Source organism: Eumetopias jubatus, unplaced genomic scaffold, assembly GCF_037043125.1.
Source record: "Eumetopias jubatus isolate StellerSeaLion01/CBP00866 unplaced genomic scaffold, mEumJub1_p1.0 scaffold_6, whole genome shotgun sequence".
NCBI classification, from domain to species: domain Eukaryota; kingdom Metazoa; phylum Chordata; class Mammalia; order Carnivora; family Otariidae; genus Eumetopias; species Eumetopias jubatus.
Genome location: NW_028274812.1, coordinates 8,076,167 through 8,097,339, shown reverse-complemented (window position 1 = coordinate 8,097,339; position 21,173 = coordinate 8,076,167). Strand labels below are relative to the sequence as shown.

The window sequence follows — 21,173 nt, the reverse complement described above, 5'->3', positions numbered from 1 at the left end:
AAGCTTGCCTAAGACAGTCTTACAGTTTACTAACGCAGTGGGGTTATTCTAGTAACATCAGACGTGATTCCTGTTTAACTCCTATGCAGTGATTTTTTTTTTTTTTTTTTTAGTGCCATCCTCTAAGACAAAATGGAGTCTGACAGTTTTTACAATATCTGCTTTTCAATAAGCAATGTATTTTGAGTTTATGACATGTTTTAGAAATTAATGATTTTTTTCCTCCATGGGAGAAAAATCTATGCCTATCTGAAAGATTCCACTTATTTTATGAAGTTTGTGTTTGTTTTGTACAAAACTTTTTGTTCTTCCTAATGGTTTGGGGATTCAAGGAAATAAGACCTATAAAGTTACTATTTTGTTATTTGAAATGTAAGTAGGTTAAAGTCAGGTCTTGCTTCCTTTGGGGCTTCACGCCAGCCTCTGTCAGGAAGGGCAAGAATTATTTCCTAACATGTCTGGATGGCGAACTTTAAACCTAAATATTTTAGGTTTTTAAATTTGAGATTTCAGAAACTTAGGTCTATCTACACATGCGCCCTGGACTAGAATCCACAGTTCCTGTTTAAAAGTTAAAAGCTACTTTATTGTGTAAAAAATCCACCTGTCTAGTTGATTTCTACAGGTGATCTTATACCGTGTTAAATGGTCTTTCTTTAATGTCACAACACTCCTGACTGTCCACTGTCTAAAGTTTAAAGGACTGCATTGTGAGCAGGGAGCACTCATGCAGTTCATTCACACAGCCTCTGGAAAAGTCTCCACCGCTCACAAGTTCATGAGCATTGCTTTTCCTGAAAGGATAATGCTAATCTCGAATCCTATCACAGAGCTGGTATTTAAAGCTCAATTTCACATTTTTTTCCCAAGCCAAATTTCCTAAATATTTGTATTAACAAATACCATGCAGAAGGGGCTCGCCATCTGAAAAATCGTACTTAGAATTATGATTCCCATGCTGTTTGCGTCATTTAACATCTGAGGGAGGATTAGGCTAATCGCTTCAGACAAACATCTGCAGAAATTTGTTTGATGTTCTCCAACGGAGACTTCATAGTCGTAAGATAGCCAAGTGGGAAGATTTCTTTAAAAATCAGTTTGTCTGTCATTCTATCTGGTGCATATAATGCGCTCCTCTCAACAAACGTCTGCCAACAAGGCAAACTGAGGATCTTTTAGACTGGGTCTATATAATAACCTGCAAGGGCACTAAGGCATAAATCACCTGGTGCCCTGCCAAGTTCCCTTTGTAACTTGCTTTTTGGCGATACCAACTCATGACGGGCAGATCAGAAGCACATCAGAAAACGTCAGTGGAATAATACTGAGGAACTGCGTTGGGCATCTGGGCCCCTTTGGATGTGAGCTCGTGGTTTTCTTGCTCTTGGATGAATGGGGAAGAATGGTTTCTAGAAACCACCGAGGACCTAATTTATTTTTCTCACTTGTATATAAGGGAAGGTATTATTAAACCAAAGCATTAAAAAAAACGTGTTTCAGAGAATATGAATATTCTGAACTATTAGCCAAATGGCTCATTAAGTTTCCCTTAAAGTGACACAGAGAGCCAGTGGATTATTTGCAGAATATCTTGTGAAATGTCCAGCATTACATTGGGAAACACATACGAGAGAAATACATAATGCAGTCTTGGTCGTTAGGGAGATAAAGAAGACACTCATAATTTGTAGGACACAGTTGGAAACAGCACCTCTTGCTAAGTGGTGTGTATTGAGGGTAGGTGCAATAACATGGCCATAAATACCCAGGAGTTATGAGAAGCAAATGCAGGGAAGAGACATGGGGGAGGTGGGATTGAGTGCAGTCTAAAGACGGGAAACATTCTGAAGAACGGATAACACTGAACCCTTCTTTTTGTCCAATGTTGTGCTAAGCAGTCAACTTCCAGTGTTTCATTTATTTCTCCCTATGATTCTGTGGGCTTAATACTATTATTTACCCTCGTTTCGCTAAAGAAGAAACTGAGATTCAGCGGGGGTCAGTGATGTGTCTAAGACACCCAGCAAATAAGTGACAGCAGAAGAATTCTAGGGCCATTTCCAGAAGTGAACCACCTTGCTATAGTAGCTGTCTGTGTTATAAAAGACATGGGGTATGTGAATATAGATATAAGTATGTGTGTGTGTGTGTGTGTGTGTGTGTGTGTGTGTGTGTATTTGATAAGCCAGCTTATCAAATACAAACTGTTCTGGTGGGTCTTCAGGTGAGTTACGAGATGTGCACACAAAACCCATACACCACGTGTACGTAAGCAAAGACAGCAAGATCACGAACACCAAGGACTGAAACAGTCAAAGAGTAGAAGAAACACAAATAGCTTTTTTTGTTTTTTGTTTTTGGGTTTCTTTTGGGGGGGGTTTGGTCACAGCCTTCTTATAAGACTTTGGCTTTGGCAAAACATAATTGATCACCTATTGGTCACACTTCTTTCTTTGTCCATCCCAAGATGAATGCTTATGTCAAAACAGAAGAAATCCATAGCTTGTGGCTTCAGTTTCACTTGTTCTCTGTGCTGAACCCAAGGTCACACTCAAGACAGCACACACATAAAACGACCCTCAATTTACAAATGGGCGGGGACCTGAAAGTACACTTGTGAATTGGGTCCTGGAACACAGGAGCATTTCCCCAAGGACACAATAGTAAGAAGGAGTTGTCCATTCTCACGCCAGCCTGTAAAACTCTAGTTAACCCCTTGAGGTTTGAAGCTGGTTCCTTGGAAGACAGAGGACGGCGCAGGGCCAGGGAGGCGGGGCTGGGCTTGGAGTGTGGCAAGTGTCCTGTCCTTGAAAGGAAGAACTCAATGGCACGGTCATTTTGGGCACAAAATTTTCAGGACCAGTTGTCATAGCAATATATCAATACTTTTTCTAAAATTAACTTTTTATTTTGAAATAGTTCAAGACTCACGAGAAGTTGCAAAAATAGTACAGAGAGTTTCTGTGCACCCTTCACCCAGTTTGTCCCGTGATCATACCGTACATAACCGTGGTGTGTTGTTGAAACCAGGAAACTGAGGTTGTCACGATGCTATTAATCCAGGTAGGGAGCTTACTCGCATTTGCCAAGTTATCCTTCTTCCCCACCTAAACAGATATAATGCTTTGGAATTATTAAGGTCATTTTATTTTTCCAGTGTTACAAATGCTAAAAATCTTTATTTTTGCAACAAAATCTCCCATTCTTCACTATAAAAAATTTAACTGATAATGTTATTTCAGTGAAGAATGAGGAGGCTTTATATTCATACAAATTAATTTTGACATTGAAAGGCAAAGATTTTCAAAGTTTCTAGAATGTGCCATATTTGTAGTCAAAAGAATAATTTATGAAATGACAGCTTCACAAGATAGTCTGAGTCAGCACTTGATAATAGAGAGTGGGCCTGCATCCTGCTCCCACGGGGCCACGAGCTGACTGAAGTCCTGTTAGCTGAGTTACTTGATCTTTTTGGTCCTTCATTACTTGACTGCAAAATAAGAAAATTAGACTACACGACTTCTAAAATGTCTCTCAGTGAAAAAAGAACCCCTACAATAGCTTTTGTCAGAAGTATTGTACAGAGATCGTTACAGAAAGCATAAGGTGGTTTTACTTAAAACAAACAAAACAAAACCAGACCCAGGTCTAAAGCAAAAGCAAAAAATGTCTTGTACTCACATGAAGGTCATGGGAAAAGTACGAAAGAAAAGGCAAAGGCAGCATCTCGGTGGAGGCGACGCCCCCCCTCCCCCGACGCAGGTGGCTGGGAACGCAGAAACAGTCTGCATTCCCCATTAGCTACTGACACTCGGGGGACATTTGAACAAGTGATGTTAATCTTCCCAAGCCTGTGTTTCTCCTCCGTAAAAGGACCATATTCCTGGGGGAGTGTGGTTCTGAGGGGGAGAAAGGATGTAGGGGGAAAGCGCACAGCGTGTCCTGGGCAGAGTTTGGGTCCATGAAGTTCACCAGAGAGCCTGAGTGTCAGGGGTGAAGGGCATAGGAAAGACCGGCTGGCAGGAAGTTTTCGTTTAGATGAAAAGACTGAAAGGAACAGTAGCCTGCCTTTTGGTACAGTGAACTCCCGTGGGGAGCCTCTGCTTTCTGAGGACACCTCTCGAGGAGAATGTTATGGGGCTCAGAGGGGGGTGTCAGCCTGGCCGCTCACTGAAGCCTGAGGCTGAGCTGAGGAAGGCGATGGGCTTCCCCCATGAGGCACGAGAGAGACCCATGGTCTCAGCGGCCCTGCCTGGCAGAGAGGGCAGAAATGAGTAACACGGAGAGCTCTAATCTGTTTTTAGGACAAGTAAACACATCCCACATACTTCTTATCTCACTGTACATTTGGGATTAGAATTTAGACTCTGGGTTCCAGAGTCTAAGGCATCTTAATATGAAAATGAAATAGAGATTTATTATCCTCTCCCCATCTTGCTGCTCATACTAGTTTCCTATCTATAACATCTTCTTTTCCGCCTGGCCTCTTCTCCTAATATTTATAGTCGTGTCTCAAACACAGCCGTCCAATTGCTACACTCAAGATAAATGGTACAATCACCTAGACCACAATTAATCCAATAAAAATATAGAAAAAAATAAAACAGAAATATTTGTGTATACTCCTGTCCAATAGCCATAGATCATTGTTATTTATAGAAAAATTTCATGCTGGGTATTCTTATACTCATGCTATTCCTTCAGGCCACATTTTAAAAAGGTTTCATTTTGAATTTTTCAGATAGCTTTCACCTTTTCATGTTAAGACAGAGCTTTAAAATCTCACAAAATTGGATATTCCATCTACCAGCATTTCACAACCTGCATTAGGACACCAGTGTTAATACGTTCATTCAAACTGCGCTAAAAAGGACCCAGATTACCTCAATTTATACATTTTTGTCTTTGTATTTAAAGGAAAGGAGAACTTGAACTCACTGCATCTTCTTGCCAGGAAACGATCTCATGATCTTAACTTCATTGTACTTTTAGAAAGAAATTATTTATTGGCCCAACCAGAACTAGAACTTACTTTTTGACTCCGATATAGACTGGGAAAGTAAGCATCTGTGATTTACAAAGTCAAACAAAAATTAATTCCAAAAGGAGAGTAATCTGCAAATTGAAAGCCTTTAGCTCGGCCTTGCAGACGCCACCGACCCGGAGCCGCCTTCGCCGCCCAGCCATGGTCAACCCCCCAGTGTTCTTCGATATCGCCGTGGACGGCGAGCCCTTGGGCCGCGTCTCCTTCGAGCTATTTGCAGACAAAGTTCCAAAGACAGCAGAGAACTTCCGTGCCCTGAGCACTGGGGAGAAAGGATTTGGTTATAAAAGTTCCTGCTTTCACAGGATTATTCCGGGATTTATGTGCCGGGCGGGCGGGGGGGTGGGGGGGGACGACTTCACACGCCACAACGGCACTGGAGGCAAGTCCATCTATGGGGAGAAGTTTGATGATGAGAATTTCATCCTGAAGCACACGGGTCCTGGCATCCTGTCCATGGCCAACGCTGGACCCAACACGAACGGTTCCCAGTTCTTCATCTGCACTGCCAAGACTGAGTGGTTGGACGGCAAGCACGTGGTCTTCGGCAAGGTCAAAGAGGGCATGAACATCGTGGAGGCCATGGAGCGCTTTGGGTCCAGGAATGGCAAGACCAGCAAGAAGATCACCATTGCTGACTGTGGACAGATCTAGGAAATCCGACTCGTGTTTTATCTTAACTACCAGACCATTCCTTGTGTAGCTCGGGAGAGCACCCCTCCACTCCCACCTGCTCGAGATACCCCAGAATCTCTGTGCTCTTGCTGCAGTTCTGCGGGCTCCATGGTTCCTTCTCCCCAGGTCTAGCTGGATGGCAGAGTTCAGTTGATGATGATGAAATAAAACCTAAATCACAAAAAAAAAAAAAAAAAAAAGGAAAGAAAGCCTTTAGCTCATGAAATCAGCTAAACATTCAAAGGCCCTTGGTGTGACTTTGTGAACACGGCGCTCATCCCTCTAGACCATCTTTCATGCACATATGGACTCTGGAGAAGTCAGTCAATCCACAAATACTCGTTGAAGGCCTGCAGTGTTAGAACATCTATTTGTGTACCGAGGGTACAGTAAAGACTTCTTATATAAATATAAATATAAATATAAATATAAATATATGTTATTTTACCAAAAATTGGATTGCATAGAATGCACTATTAAGAGCCAGTCTATGAATTGCTGTCCTCTGTTTGCAGTCAGATGAGTGCAGAAATTGGGAGTAAGCATATAGAAACTTTTGTACTATCTGACATCGCCATGAAGTAAGTGACTGGTGGACAGGTCTCCTTGAACAGGATGTAGACCAGTTCTGATGTTGTTGAGTTCACTTTGGGGTTGTATGTGTTGTGAGCTTCAAGCTCTTTATGCCCAGTAAAACCACATACTGGTTTGCAATAGATAGGAAACAGACAAACATGACTCTTTTACCACAGGTAGGCTGAGATGCGCTGGTATCAAATGCAGTCTTTGTCACCTATTTCTTTTATGGAACAGGTTGTGAGCATCATTCCATTTCAGTAACTATGTTTCTAGAAGGTAATTTTCAATGAAGGTGTTATTCTTCAGTTTTTAAGTTTAATTAGTTGAGAGGTGACTCAAGTTTTAATTGATGCCTGCCCCTTTCTCAAGACTGCCTGCTCTCATTCAAAGATTGCATTAATGGGACTTATGTGTGATGGCACTGAGATTCAGAAACAGTGCATCTCTCTTGAATGTTCAGCCCAGGGGGACCACTCTCAAACTATTGAAGGCACCCCACTAAAAGACAGTTTCGTCCACAATGCGGTTCAATGGCAGGAACCTCCGGACAATATTTTAGTAATAAATTGCACAGTGGCTTTTCACCAAGACCTTCACAAATCCCCAAAGTAATAGATGTTCTGAGCCTTGGAGACCCAGAGGCAGTATTATGGCAATTTGGCACTTGCCAGGCTGCACTGACCAATAGAAGGATGACCACTCTTTCACACTTGTACTACTGTTTCCCACCCCCACCCCCCGATCTGACATTACCAATCAATCATGGACTGTTTTGGACTCAACCTCAAAGTTGTTCTCAATAAAGGTATCCTCTAGATAGCTTCTGCCAAAAGATGGGTGGTGGGGCATAAAAAGAAACCCACTTGCCATTCCTGGACTAAACCATTTGTGATGAAAAGGTTTCCAAGAGTTGCAATGCACTTCACCTTGCACTTGTGAGAACAGCACAAAACCCACAAGTACTAGAAGGGAAGTGGTGAAGGGCTTGCTGCCATATCATCAGCAGAATAAACAGGAACTCTACAAGTCTCTTGGACTTCACTGAGTTTTTCTGCCTTGTCAAAATTCAACTCTGGAATATTTCCGCAGGTTTTCGCCAAGGCTACACCTTCTCCAAAGAGGACTTTAAGTCTAAGTTCCTAGATGGTCAAGTATAGCGTGAGCATTGATTACAAAAAGGATAATAGTATGTATAGTGTTTCCCCCCAAACCAGAAACTTTCTTATAGGGATGTCCAAATTGTAATCAGATAGCAAGAGAATGGGTCAGAAAAAGATAATTATGAATAGTGGTCCATCTAAATCAATGTTAGGGTCCAGAGTTAGGCCATAATAATGGGAGTGACTTGTAGCTTTTACAACATTTACAAACTAAGTTAAAAAATAGCTACTCTGTGCCAAATATGGTAAGAATGAGAGTGTTTCAGATATTCTCACCCATTTATTAAAAAACTAAAAAGAAAATACAATTCCTAATTTTTTTCCTTAGCCCTGCATACATGTACCAATTCACTTGCTCAATTTTCTTTCAATGGACCTTTTTGAAAAGTTTAATTTCAAGATTTATTATAGTATTCCTAAGCAAACCAATTTTTTTGTGCTTTACAAACAGCATAAATGTCATTATGACATATTTTGGTAACTCAATATGTGGTAAATACACCCGAATACTTGGTATATCCATTCCTAAATGTAATAAAAAATGCCAACTATAAAATTTCATGTGAAAAACCCAAACAATTACCTTTTCAAAAAGAATAAAGTTAGGATGTTTTACAAAGGCTGAAGGTTGTAGGTCAATTGATTCTTATCATGTCTCTTCAGCAAACATTTAATGATCACTATGTCTAGATCTGCACTGTCCAACAGAACTTTCTGTGGCGAAGGAAATGTTCTGTATCTGCTTAGTCCAATATGGTAGCCATTAGCCACATTGGCTGTTGAACACTTGAAACATGGCTCATAAGGAACAGAATTTTTTATTTTCCTTAATTTTAATTAAATTAAATTTAAATAGTCACATGTGCAGATAGAAAATAGATACCAATGGGTTAGGATAGAAAGATGAATGTGATTTGGCTTTTCTCTCAAAAACCTACAAAGCCATGGGAAAAATAACACGCAAGCAGAGTTCCACATCAAAATCCCAGCCGAATTTTTATGGCACTTAGTAAAGTAGAAATTTTATATGGAAGAAAAAAGCCCCCAAGTCACCAAGATAATTCTGAAGAGGAACAAGTTTAGGGAGAGAAGGCAGGACTTGCCCTACCAGGTAATCAGAATTCTTATAGAGCTGTCATAATTAACAAGGAAATATTGGCATGGAGCTAGCACAGTAGAACAGAATGAGAATGCAGAAACACATTCATGCAGTATTTTCTTTTCTTTTTTTTTTTTTTAAGCAAAACGCAAAAAAACCCAGAGGCTATAAAGAAAATTGATATATTTTACTACATTTGAACTTAAAACTTTTTGTAGTCAGCAGGACACTATAAACAAAGTTAACAGACTGAGAAGACAGAACCTATACAGTTGATAAAGGAGCAGAATACACAAATAAACAAATTAACTTCCCAAAAGTCCAATAAGAAGAAACAAATAATGAAGAGAACACAGGCAGAGGATATGAAGAGGCCTCTCCCAGAAGATGAAACCTGAACGATGAGTAAGCATGAAGAATATGTTCCATCTGACTACATCAAAGACACGTAAATCAGAACAGTGAGACTGCATTTTCTACCCAGAGTATCTGCTAGTGCGCTTGAGTTTAACAAAGCCAAATGTCAGCACAGATGTGAACAACCTCATATGACGCTGGCAGGATACATGGTGGGACCACCCCTCCGAAAGCAATTTGGCAATGTCTGGCAAAACTCCAAATACATACACTCTATGGCCCTGCGAACCTATTTCTAGGCATTTACCTCTCAACAGTTCTTGCACAAGTGCACAAGGGAATGTGAACAACAGGTTCATTGCAGTGTTATTTGTAATTGTGGAAAATTAAAAATGAGCTAGATGTCTCAGTCGGGGAATGGATAAATTGTAGTACGGTCATTCAAAAGAATGATCCGTAGCAGATGGATTAAATGAAATAGATCCACGTTTATCAAGGCTAATGATAGGCTCGTGAGTCTCAAAAATATAATGTGGACTGAAAACGAGAAGTAACAGGAAAATATGGGGAGTATGGGACCACTTATGTAAATGTTAGAGCACCCCAAGTACTATATATTGTTTGTGTGTGATACCTGTGTATTAAAAGGATGAAAACTGGACAAGATGAATATTAACAACTTCACGATAGCTACACCTGGGGAAGAGAGGTCTGGTGCCTTTGGGAGTGGAGCTCTGGCCTTCTTCTGCTCCAGCCCCAGAGCCAAGAGGTTGTACCCACCTGAAGCCCATCTCTGCTCTGTCTTTTTGAGGATGCAGCGCATCCCTCCTACCCAAACTCTGGGAGCTGGGACCCCAAGACTCCCTGTCCGATGGTCTCAAGGCCTCTTCCTGGGCCTGGGTGGGCCTTTTCCCCTGGCCCACCTTCTCAAGAAAGGGCCGGATGTCTGCCTCGGGGTGGGAGGGAGGGGAAAGGGAACAGGATCTGAAGGCATCTGAAGGAGACTTCAACTGCGTCTAGGAATGCTAGTTCTTAATAACAGTATCCTTAAAACAAACATAACAACATGACATTTGCTAATTCTGGGGGTGGGTGATATTTTTTTTATTGCTCTTCTTAATAGCTGACTCATATATATCACTTACCGTGTTTCAAGTACTACTCTAAGTGATTTGCCTTAAAAATGAGATAGTTTATTCTTACTCAGTTTTATGGAAGACAACTCAATAACTTGCCCAAGGTCATTCACTGCAAGAAGTAGAAGGGGTTTTGGACCCAGTAGGTCTGGCTCCAAAGTCCGTGATCTTAGCAATACTCTAGGTCTACTTGACTGTATACTACATTAAAAAAAATTAAAATACCCGGACAAGTACAATACAAAGAAAAAGGCAGTGAAATTTTGCGAGAAGTTTCTTAGATGTGTGAAGAGCACAGACAAAGAGGGCATTCCCTGGGAAGGAAGGCAGTTGAGGTGGTGGGGGACGCTTCACGAACCAGGTGCCCTCTTTCAGCCCGGGCCCTGCTGGGTCGTGGGCAGGGAGGGGCAGGAGAGTGAAATGGAAGGAAGAGGGAACTTTGTGTATACAGGGATCGATTTAGGAAAGTTCAAGAAGGATTTGAGGATTAGCAAGTAGCTATGTTTGGCTGTCACTTGAAGGGACAACTTGGTGAGGAACAGAGGTTGGGACCCTTAAAGGGAGGGTGAGACATAAGGATTTAATCTGGAAGGCAAGGCAGGCTCTGCCGAGCTGCACCATGGGCAGCCAGTGAGGAGAGCAAGCCGGACAGCAGGCCGGCTGCAGGTGGGGAGCCCCCAGGGGCACTGGGGGGCGGGGTCAAGAAGCAGCCAGGTATGTGCACCTACTGTGAACTGGGCACTGTTTTAGGTGGTCGCAACACAGAGTGAACAAAACAGAAATTTCTGCCCTCACGGAACCTGCATTCTAGTGGAGGAACATAACTAAGATAAATAAGTGAGCTATACAGCAAACAAAGGGATATGAATATGCATCTGTGAGATGGAGGAAGCAGGGAAGGGGGCGGACTGCACACACACACACACACACACACACGTATGTGCGTGTATTGGGTGATGTGGGGAAGGCTGAGGGTGGGGGGGGAGTAGTGAGGGGAGGTGACATTTGAAGAAAGGCCTGCCAAGTGAGGAGTGTTGAGAAGATCCAGAGATTCAGAGTCTGGGGCTGGGCCATGGTTACACCAAAAGGAGGGGCAGGAGGAAGAGCTGGATGGGAGGAAGACAGATTGAGTCTGGGGTCCAGGGGGGCAGTTAAAAATATGGGCTAGAGCCTGGAGCATGAGACATGTCCACACAGGAGTCATTGCTAACTTGGTGATAGATAGGATTTTAGTAGCTGAGATCAAGGAACAAGAGAACAATAGAACCTGCCAATAAGGGAGCCCGCGCTGTGTGCCCTGCACACTATCAGGTGTTTTGTTTCACAAAGGACCTGTAATCCTAAGGACATCCCTGCAGTCTCCAGAGCAAGAACTCAGCACAAATAACACCAGCAATAGTAGCCCACACGTGAAAGGGTATATACTACATGCATGGGGCACTTTCCTGGCACTTTATATCTATTGATTCATTCAGTCTTTACAGAGACCCCAGGAGGGTACTAATTAGCCTCATTTGACAGATGAGAACACCGAGCTGGCCAATTAAGTTGCCCAAGGTCACAAGCCGGTGAGGGGGTGAAGCAGGCTGAAGAGAGCGTCCTGGCTCCAGAATCCTTGCTCTGGAAGGAGGTAACCTCTCCGCCCTTCAAGAAAAGCAAGCTGAGGGCACAGAGCTTTTTTGAGGATGGGGTGGGGGTCTGGAGAGAAGAGCCAGAGAAATTCTCAGAAGACACATGGCAAGAGAGGAGGCCAGGCCAGGGCAGGGACAGCGCTGTCAGCCCCGCAGCCGGCGGGTGGCCCGCGAGCTGGCCGGTGAAGACCCAGAACCGGACACAGCAGCCCAAAGGGATGGGAGCAGAGGCCTGGAGGCCAGTGCGGACACAGCTCTGCGGACCTCTGGGAGCGGGTAAAAGAAGTTAAAAACAACCATCAAACCAACCCAATACCCTTTCCGGGCGGTTTCAGGCCGGGAGAGTAGGTCGGAAGGCCCCGGCTGGGGAAACGTGTATCCCGCCCGAGGTCGTTTTTCACTCTGAACTTGCGGAATCTGAACAAGGCGTTTAAACTCTGTAGATTGCGCAGCTGCCTTTTTGAAAAAGTTGGGCAATCTCTGAGATGGGACCGAAATCGAATCCCGCCCGGATCCGGCTCGGCAATGGGTCGCCAAGCGGCCTCTGCGCACCGAGGGCAGGAGGGCTAAAGGGGTGTCCCCGGGGCACAGGCGCGGGACCCGGAGCGCACGTCCTTCGTCCCCCCACGCTGCCCTCGGGACCTCCGAGAGTCGTGGGTGACCCTGGAACTTTCCTCTGGGGCGCGACCCGGGGCAGAGCGCAGAGCAGGCTGGGGGCAGGGGCCGAATGGAGCTCCGCGCCAGGCCGGAGGCTGCACCCGTCACTCGCAGGCCCGGGCCGAGTGGCTGGCGCGCGGTGGCGCTCAGCCAGACCGCGCCGCCCGGGGCCCCGCCGCGCGCCCACCCCGACCCCGCCGCCGCGTCCCCGGGGAGCGCGGCCCGGGTCGCCGCGGGCGCCCGCGGTGGGGAGGCGAGGGCCCCGGGGCCGGAGGGCCGGCGACGGCTGGCGCGGCGCCCAGGGGTGTGAGGCGGGGAGCGCGGTGCGGAGGGAGGGGGGGGGAGCGGCGGGGTGAGGCGGCGGCCGGCGGGGCCCGCGCTCACTCGGAGGCCGGGCGGCCGGCGGCAGGACGCGCTCGCGGAGTCGGGCCCGGCGGCGGCCGGCCGCGCGCACCATGCCCTCCTTCGACGAGGCGCTGCAGAGGGCCGGCGAGTTCGGGCGCTTCCAGCGGCGCGTGTTCCTGCTGCTGTGCCTGACGGGCGTCACCTTCGCCTTCCTCTTCGTCGGCGTGGTCTTCCTGGGCAGCCAGCCCGAGCGCTACTGGTGCCGCGGGCCGAGCGCCGCCGCGCTAGCCGAGCGCTGCGGCTGGAGCCCCGAGGAGGAGTGGAACCGCACGGCGCCCCCCGAGCGCCGCGGCGACGGCAGCTGCCGGCGCTACCTCCTGGAGGCGGCCAACGCCAGCGCCGCGGCGGACGCGCTCAGCTGCGCGGACCCGCTCGCCGCCTTCCCCAACCGCTCGGCGCCGCTCGTGCCGTGCCGGGGCGGCTGGCGGTACGCCCAGGCCCACTCCACCATCGTCAGCGAGGTAAGGACGCCGCCCGCCGCGCTCGGGGAAGGGCGGGGGGGAGTGGCCCGCGGGACGGGACGGTGCCCTGCTGCCCCCCGGCGCGTCGAGGGCGGGAGGCCGGCCACCGCGGCCGGGCCGGGGAGGCTGGCACCTGTTGGTGGCCTCTGGGGACCGGCCAGGTGCACCCCACTCTCGGAAGGGCCGCGTCTGAAATGCCTGGAAAATGCCTGTCGTCGATTTCCCTCCGCGAGTGAGTTGACGGAGAGAGGCATCTCTCCGGGGATAGCTGCTGAGTTCGGAGATTGCTTCTCGCTCACCTCCTCGGGCATCGGAGCGTCCGGTACGACGTACGTTATTGCCGGCGGGGATGGGTTTGTGCAAAAGTGGGAAATTATGGTCCGACTCGCGGTGGAGACCCGCGGCTTCTGGGGCGAGCCACTTGGTTGGGCAGGGCCCGATTGCTCTGTGGTCTTCAGGGGGTAAAGGAAGAGCGAACGTCAACTGGTTGCCCAAATGATTATCGGAAGTGCACGGGGACAGAGGTCAGGGATCTCCATGGGCATGTTTTTGGTAAAACTGCTTTGGGGCAAAGAGCAACATCTGAGATAAATTGGGAAAGCTGAGGTTTTGAATTAAGAGTTTCAACTTTCTTTCTTTCTTTTTTTTTTCCTGCTAGTAACTTACAGGAAGGCAGCAAAAAGGGCTACAAGTCTTACAAGGCAGATTCCCCCCTTCCCAGGGGTGGCCCCTTGGGCCAGGTGGGGGCAGCCCCCACATTTGCTTGGGTGTGTTTGGACAGGCAGTGCATTGGGGGTTAGCTGGCCCCGCAGCCTTGGCCGCAGCACTGTTTCCACGCTGGGCTGGGATGGCAGTTTGCATCTTCATCTTTGTGCCTCAGCTGTGGGGACTGCCTCCACGGAGGCTGGGTCACGGGAATGAGCAGTTTCATTGAACTTTGTGGGCAATCAGAGATCAATTTAATTTCTAAAAAAATGATTGAATGTGCTCTGGCAAATTAGGAAAGAAAAATTTTGTCTTTACTTTGGTTATTGTCATAAACGTTTTTTTTTAAGCACCTCCTTGAATAAGGGGGGAAAACACTAGATTTGGAGTTAGCCATGCCTCTTCTGTCACTGTTAATGGTGACCTCATCTCTCTGGTCTTGGGATTCTAGATCTTTGAGGTCATGCATATTCTGTAGTGCCATGTGTGTTTGGTCCTATGCTAATTGCTGTCTAGATAAAATCCATGGCAGCCCAGCCGGGCAATGTGTCTGTTCTGGGTACTTTAACTTCTATTTAATCTGTGGGTAATGATGACGACTGCTTTGTAAACTGTGGTGGTCTTGCGTTAGGGATTTCATAGATGAAATGGACAGGGTGTGGACTTCGGTGGGACAGGGCATTAGCCTTAGTACTTCCTTCCAGCACCAGCTGTTTGATGGCTGCTTGTATTCCATTTAGCACAGCTGCTTAGTGCTTACTTCCCAGGCAAATCAGAAGATGCCACTTGGAGAGAAAACACCTGATTTTTTTGAAGACATTTAGACCTCAAATGAAGAATAAAATGAGACTTCAAAGCAAAATGCACACGCACTATAATGGTGTTTCTGTGAGCAAATGTGATCGCCGGACATCAGAGAAGGGAGACATAGAAATCTGTGAGTGAGTACCCAGATACTTGAGAAACATTCTGGGGTTCTGGAGTTGTTTCAAGTGACCTGGGGTCATTTCAAGGAGGGACAGGTAGTCTTATGAAGGTCAGTGGCTCCCAAAAGGCAATGTAGAAAGTGGAAGGTCAGGAGACCTGGTGTGGTACTATCTGCAGCTAGTGGTGTGGCTTGGGTGAATGGCTTAATCTCCCTGGGCTTAGCTTTCTCATCTGTAAAATTAGAGGTTGGATTAAGCCCTTCACAGTCTTACAGATGCCATCAGTGTTATAGCTGGATGGCTGCTCAGGGTGCCCACAGCAATGATAAAAACATTTCAAGGAAAAGTAGAATGATATTCAGCATGCACTCCTGAAGGCCACCAACAAATCTTTGAAATATATTGGAGAGATTTTTTTTTTTTTTAATCCAGTTTAGAAGCAGTTCACTTCTTCTGGCTTTTTTGTTATGTTTTAATTCTTAAGAGGGACCCCCTCCCCCATCTCTCCAGGAAGTCCAGCCATTCAGGGCAACTCATTCTCAGAGTTCTGCCTGGCTAATATTTTGCTGCCTTTGGTTTTGAAGGTGATCCATTTAATTTTTGTTTTTTCATATTCTGTCAGGATTAAAGGAACTTTACTTCTGTCTTTGGTTAACACTGTACCCAATGTGTTTTTACAGACTTAAAGTTGAAGATATTAATCATGGAAAGGGGGTGAATTGTGAGAGTTTCGAAGGTGGAAGGGCAGACCCGATTCCAGAATGTTTCCATTTGGCTATTATGCTTCCTCCTTGCACCAGTGAGGGGAGATATCATTGTCCTAGCTTTGTAGAAGAGGTTCCTGAGTCAGGAGATGTGGAAGGACCTGCCAGAGTCCCAGACTTTTTAAGTGGCCCAGTTGGGTTGAGATCCAAGGGTCATGAGTATAAATCATTCTCCGTTCCTCTGTGTAGTGATCAAAGTCTTGGGGACAAGCCCACGCAACATAACCCCTCACACTTTAGAGCAGGAAATCCTGTGGAACCTTCAAGTTTACTTCATTCTTCTGGCCAGCCTGCCATTGTATTTCATTTCATGGCATCAGGAACACAGTCAGCCATAATCAGCCAGGCCAGCCAATGGAAATGGCTCTCTCGTCTTGACGTGAACATTGTAGAACGAGCACTTGAGTCTCACCCACTGTCCTTTCATCTTAGAAAGCAAAACAGCTCCAAGGAGTGAAGTCAGAGTCAATGCCAAGTGCAGGGCTGTTTCAATCCAGCCCCCTCACTCTTTCTTTTGCTCAAGGTGAGGCAGTCGATTTTTCTCCTACACGTAACTTCCTCAGGGCAGACTTTCTAATGTCTGCATCTCAGCCTTGTCTGCTTTCCAGATGCTGGCTAGCATAAAGCATGACAGAATGCAGAAAAGTCTGAGCCTCCACCACCCACATATTTCAATTCATTGCCTAGGGAGTGAGTCTTTGAAATGGATGTTAGGACTTCTAAATGTTTGCTTGTATGCCATAAAAATAAAAAAAATAAATAAAAAGGAAGAAGAAGAAAGAAGGAAGGAAAGAAAAAGAGCTTCTCTCTAGTGTCTCAGTGAACCAGGCTTCAGAGCACCTTTTCAAAATAGTCCGAATCACTCCTGTTTCTCCTTTCCAGGTCATTTTTTTCCCCACAATGAAAGCAAAGCCCATTTAAGGGAAGTAGGGGCCGCACTGAAGAGAGTGGCGGTGGCTTTGCTTTGTGGGGTTCACGTGTGTCTGCTCTGCCTCTCACACATCTACCCCACAACACAGGGCCAACCCAGTAGGTCAATCCACAGACACGAGTGCTGCCAGCATCCTGTCCTCACTGACTATCAAGCATGGAATTGCGCTGGTGTGGAAACTGCAGAAAGTCTCTCCAGGCCCACATTTTAGTCTGGGCTCAATCTCTGATGTGCTCGGGGCACTTTAGAAAGATCTTGCTTCTGCCCAGTTTTTTGTTGTTTTATTTTTTAAAGATTTTATTTATTTGAGAGAGAGAGAATGAGAGACAGAGAGCATGAGAGGGAAGAGGGTCAGAGGGAGAAGAAGACCCCCCCGCTGAGCAGGGAGCCCGATGTGGGACTCGATCCCGGGACTCCAGGATCATGACCTGAGCCGAAGGCAGTCGCTTAACCAACTGAGCCACCCAGGCGCCCTGCCCGGTTTTTATTCCTAATATTTGGGCCTCCCTTGTTTCTCGCTGAATCAACCTCACCAGGAGGACATCTGCTTTATTATTACTTCAAAGACCCAAATAGGTCACTGTTCATTTTTATTTCATTAATTTCTCCTCTTTATTATTTGTTCTTGTTTCCTGGATTGACTTGGTATGCTTCTTTCGATGGAAGTTCGATGCATAGCTCAGTTATTTTCAGCCTTTCTTCTTTCCTAGCATAAATATCGAAAGCTATAGATTTCCTTCTATGTACTTTTTTTGACTGTACCTGACAAGTTTTGAAATGCAGGTTTTAATTATTATTCCGTTCTCAATATTTGTGATTTCCATTATTATTTCGTTTTTGGCCCATGATGTTTTTGTCTTTTTAATTGTTGACTTCTCATTTAACCTTGGTATCGTCAGAGAACATGGTCTGTGTGATACTGCTTCTTTGGATTTCATTAAAGTTTGCTTTTTGGCCTTTAAGAGGTCAATTTTCATAAATGTTCTGTACGTGCTCTAGGAGAATGTGCAGTCTTTAGCTATTGGGGGCAGGGTTTGTAGATGTCTCATATTTGAAGCTTGTCACTTATGCTGTTAAAATATTCTAGATTTTAATTAACGTTCCGTTTGCTTGGTCTGTCAAGATTAATTAACAAATATTGAAATTTGCCATTATATTGTTGGGTTTGTCCGTTCCTCCCTATATTTCCAGCAGACTTAAAAATTTACGTACATGGGCAATTTTATCGGATGCGTGTATCTACAAATTAGATTTTGCTTGTGACCTTCACAGTGAATTGAAAATTTTATTAGTGTGTAGAGACCCTATCTAAAATCCATGATGTATATTGGCTAGTGTCTATTTTGTCTCATACTAACGTAGCTACTCCAGCTTTCTTTTAGTATCTTTTGTTACTTGTTACTTTCAAACTTCACATGTTCTAAGAGTTTAGATGTATCTCTTATAAAATGTATAAAACTTGATTTTGTTTTTAGCTGGTAGGCGTAGACTCTTTACATTTATTGTATTCATTGGTATATTTGAGCTTGTTATACCATATTATTTTTCTTTGTCCTGTTCTTTCTATGCTTTTTTCTCTCCCTTTAAAAAATGATTTTTTATTTTGTTTTTCTTATTCTATTTTGTTCCTTCCTTTATTTGTTTGGAGTTTAGATCCTTTATTTCAATTCTTTTAGTGGTTACCCTTGACATTTTACTACACTTACCTAACAGTGCCTAAATTTAATACTGTAACCTTCTCAACAATTTAGAACTTTCAACACTTTCACTCAGTCACTCACCTCCTCTATTACAGGCATTTGTAGCCAATGTTCTAGCTCTTTCCTCTTCATTCTTAATTTATGGTCTTTGTGTAGATCATGTATGCTTGGGTTTATATTGACACTTTATCTGGTCATCATTTCATACAGTCTCTCATTTTCCCCCTTCCTTTTGACATAAGTCTTTAAAATTTTTTTTAGTGCATATCCCTAGGTGGTACATGTTCTCAGTTTTTGTTTTTATGGAAATGTCTTTGTTTCTCCATTATTCTTTTTTTTTAAAAAGATTTTATTTTTAAGTAATCTCTACACCCAACATGGGGCTCGAACCCACAACCCTGAGATCAAGAGTCTCATGCTCCACCGACCGAGTCAGCCATTATTCACCATTATTCTTGAAAGATGTTTTGTTGGAAAATAGGTCTCTGTTGTCAATTATTTTCCCTCAGGCCTGTGAAGATGTTAGTTAAGTCTTACAGCTTTCATTTTGCTTTGGAGAAATCTGCTGTTAGTCTCACCCTCCTTTTCACTCAGGTTGTACCTAAGTAGGTATTTCTTTTATTTGCCCAGATTGGTGTACATTGCCTCTCAAGGGCATGTGCATATAATAGGCACCCAATAAATAGTCATTGAATGAACCAATTGTTGTATTTCCTTTAGCTGAATTTTGGGAAATTGTCAGCCATTATCTCTTCCATGTTCCCTTTTCCTATTTTCTTCTTTCCTTAATTAGACATAAGTTGGACCTTCATTTGCTGTCCTTCATGACACTTAATGTCTCCCTCGTATTTTCCACTTCCGTATCTAAATATGTCATTGAGATGTTTTTTCGGACCTACCTTCCAGAATACTGCCTTTGTATTTAGCAATATCAGCTCTGCTATTTAATCCATCCACTGAACTTTGTATTTCAACAATTATCTTTCTCATTTATCAAAGTTATATTTGTTATCTATCAAATATGCCTGGCCATTTATTGGTAGTCTCTTATTTCTTGCCCATTTTTCAATTTCTTTAAATGTTTTACGTATGATTACTCTATATTTTGTATCTGGTACTTATACTACCTGAAACCCTTGGTGTTCTAAAGCTTTCATTTGTTGTTTATCATATGTTGTGTATTTGGTGTTTGTTGACTGTAAGCTCCCAGGTAGTTGATCTCTTTGGGAAATCAGAGAGGATTTTCCTTTGCTTCCCTCTGAGCTGGCGGACAGTACTGATCTGGAATCACTTTCTTCCTTCCAGACTTCCTGGGTGAATCTACAACAGCTAAATCTGTCATTGTTGTTTGTTTATTTTTATCAGAGGCATGTAGTTTTCCCTCACTTCCTGAAACACCAGTAATTCAACACAAATTACACTTTATGCTGAATCTTATTTTTCATCACCCCTGAGGTGAGGTGATAGGTGTGGTGAAGGGATGCCTTTTTCTGATTGAATATAAATCAAGGCAGAATGGACACTGACCGTGACCTCAGCCTCAGAGGACAAGGAGGAATGGAAGAGGAGTATGTGAGCAGCAGGATGTTTCATTCTCTCACTCTCTCATCTTCCCTGCCATTTTCTCTGTGGCCATTTATTAAATGCCCTCTTGAGCACTGGTTGGTGTGCATTCCTGGGACCCACTCACAGAGAGTTGGAATCAAAAGATTGAGGTGGGATTTGGGCATCTTCATTTTTCACAAGCATGTAAAGCCCATGCAGGCGGTCCATGGGCAACGCATGGAGACATCCTGGGCGTTTCTTTATGAGGAGCATGAAGAGAATGTCGTGAGTGGAACTGCTGTATGTGTGATTGAAGCAAGTGCCAGTTCCCCCAACCACACTGCAGACTTAGGGACAGAAGCATCATCTCTTTACCTGAAGGCAGGGGTCTCAGATTTTATCTGGTGAAATGTTGCTGTTTATCTACAGTAACCTTGAAGCTATCCAGAGATGGGCAGCTGACCATAAAATCCTGTAGTTGATCAGAGTGCGGTGCCCACAGCTGAACCACACTCCCTGTGAGTTTTGGCCAGCCTTAGAGTGGAGCTTTGGGCAGAGACAGTGGCACAATCAAACGGGATATCTAACAGATAAGGCATTAATATCTATATGTTTTGATGTATATTTGGGATTCAATAGATCTGGGCCTAAATGTCAGCTCCTCTGTATTTCAACTTCAAGGGCCGGTCACAGAACCTGCCTCAGCCTTGGTGTCCTCAGCTCTAGAATGGGAGTAATAACACCTACCATAGTGCTTGGTCTGACACCTGCATCAAAGTGCCTGTCATTGTGCCTGGCCAGAAGTGATGTGCAAAAATATTGTTTTCTGTTAACATGTAAAGACTCTTGAGCGGGGTAGGAGTAGGGGATAAGTGGGGTGCCAGATCTGACCCTGGGGCTGTAGTTTGCTGAACTCAAGTCTAGCAAAATATATCACTAATAAGCTTGCCTTAAATAAAAACAAAAAACAACAACAAAACAAACCGTGACAAACCAACCACACATCTCTTGGGCACTAATTTGCCCTTAGGGCAGAGAACACCCTGCATTTTTTCCTTCCTGAGCCAGAGCTAGGTTGTATTTCCCAGCTTCCCTTGCAGCTGGTGGGTCATGAGGTAGAGTCCTGGTCAGTGAAGATGGGAGAAGTAATACGGGACAGTGTCAGGCCTGCAGCCGGACAAGCTTCCTTCTGGCAATCCCACTCTCTTCCTTGCTTCCCTCACCTGCCAGCAGAGAATGCTGAAGCCCTAAAACGTGGTGGAGTCCTTAGATGGAAGGAGGTCCATTCCTGAAAGCCTGTGGGGAGGAGAGTCCCCGTCGTCTTCCCCTCTGGCTCATCTGCACGGGGATGTGAAATTAATGAGAAATAAACTTCCTTGTACGAAACCACTGAGATTT

The 21,173-nt window shown here is 44.8% G+C and overlaps 1 protein-coding gene and 1 pseudogene across 1 annotated transcript in view; both read left to right on the top strand.

Moving 5' to 3' along the window:
- Positions 1–5,146: 5,146 nt before the first annotated feature.
- Positions 5,147–5,910, top strand: LOC114209352 (peptidyl-prolyl cis-trans isomerase A pseudogene; annotated as a pseudogene).
- A 6,868-nt stretch (positions 5,911–12,778) lies between these two features.
- SLC22A3 (solute carrier family 22 member 3) overlaps positions 12,779–21,173 on the top strand; it is an 86,899-nt gene continuing 78,504 nt past the window's right edge. Inside the window, exon 1 of the mRNA XM_028103352.2 lies at positions 12,779–13,204. Coding sequence (XP_027959153.1) covers positions 12,794–13,204 — 411 coding nt within the window. The 5' untranslated portion in view covers positions 12,779–12,793. The remainder of the gene's footprint in view (positions 13,205–21,173) is intronic.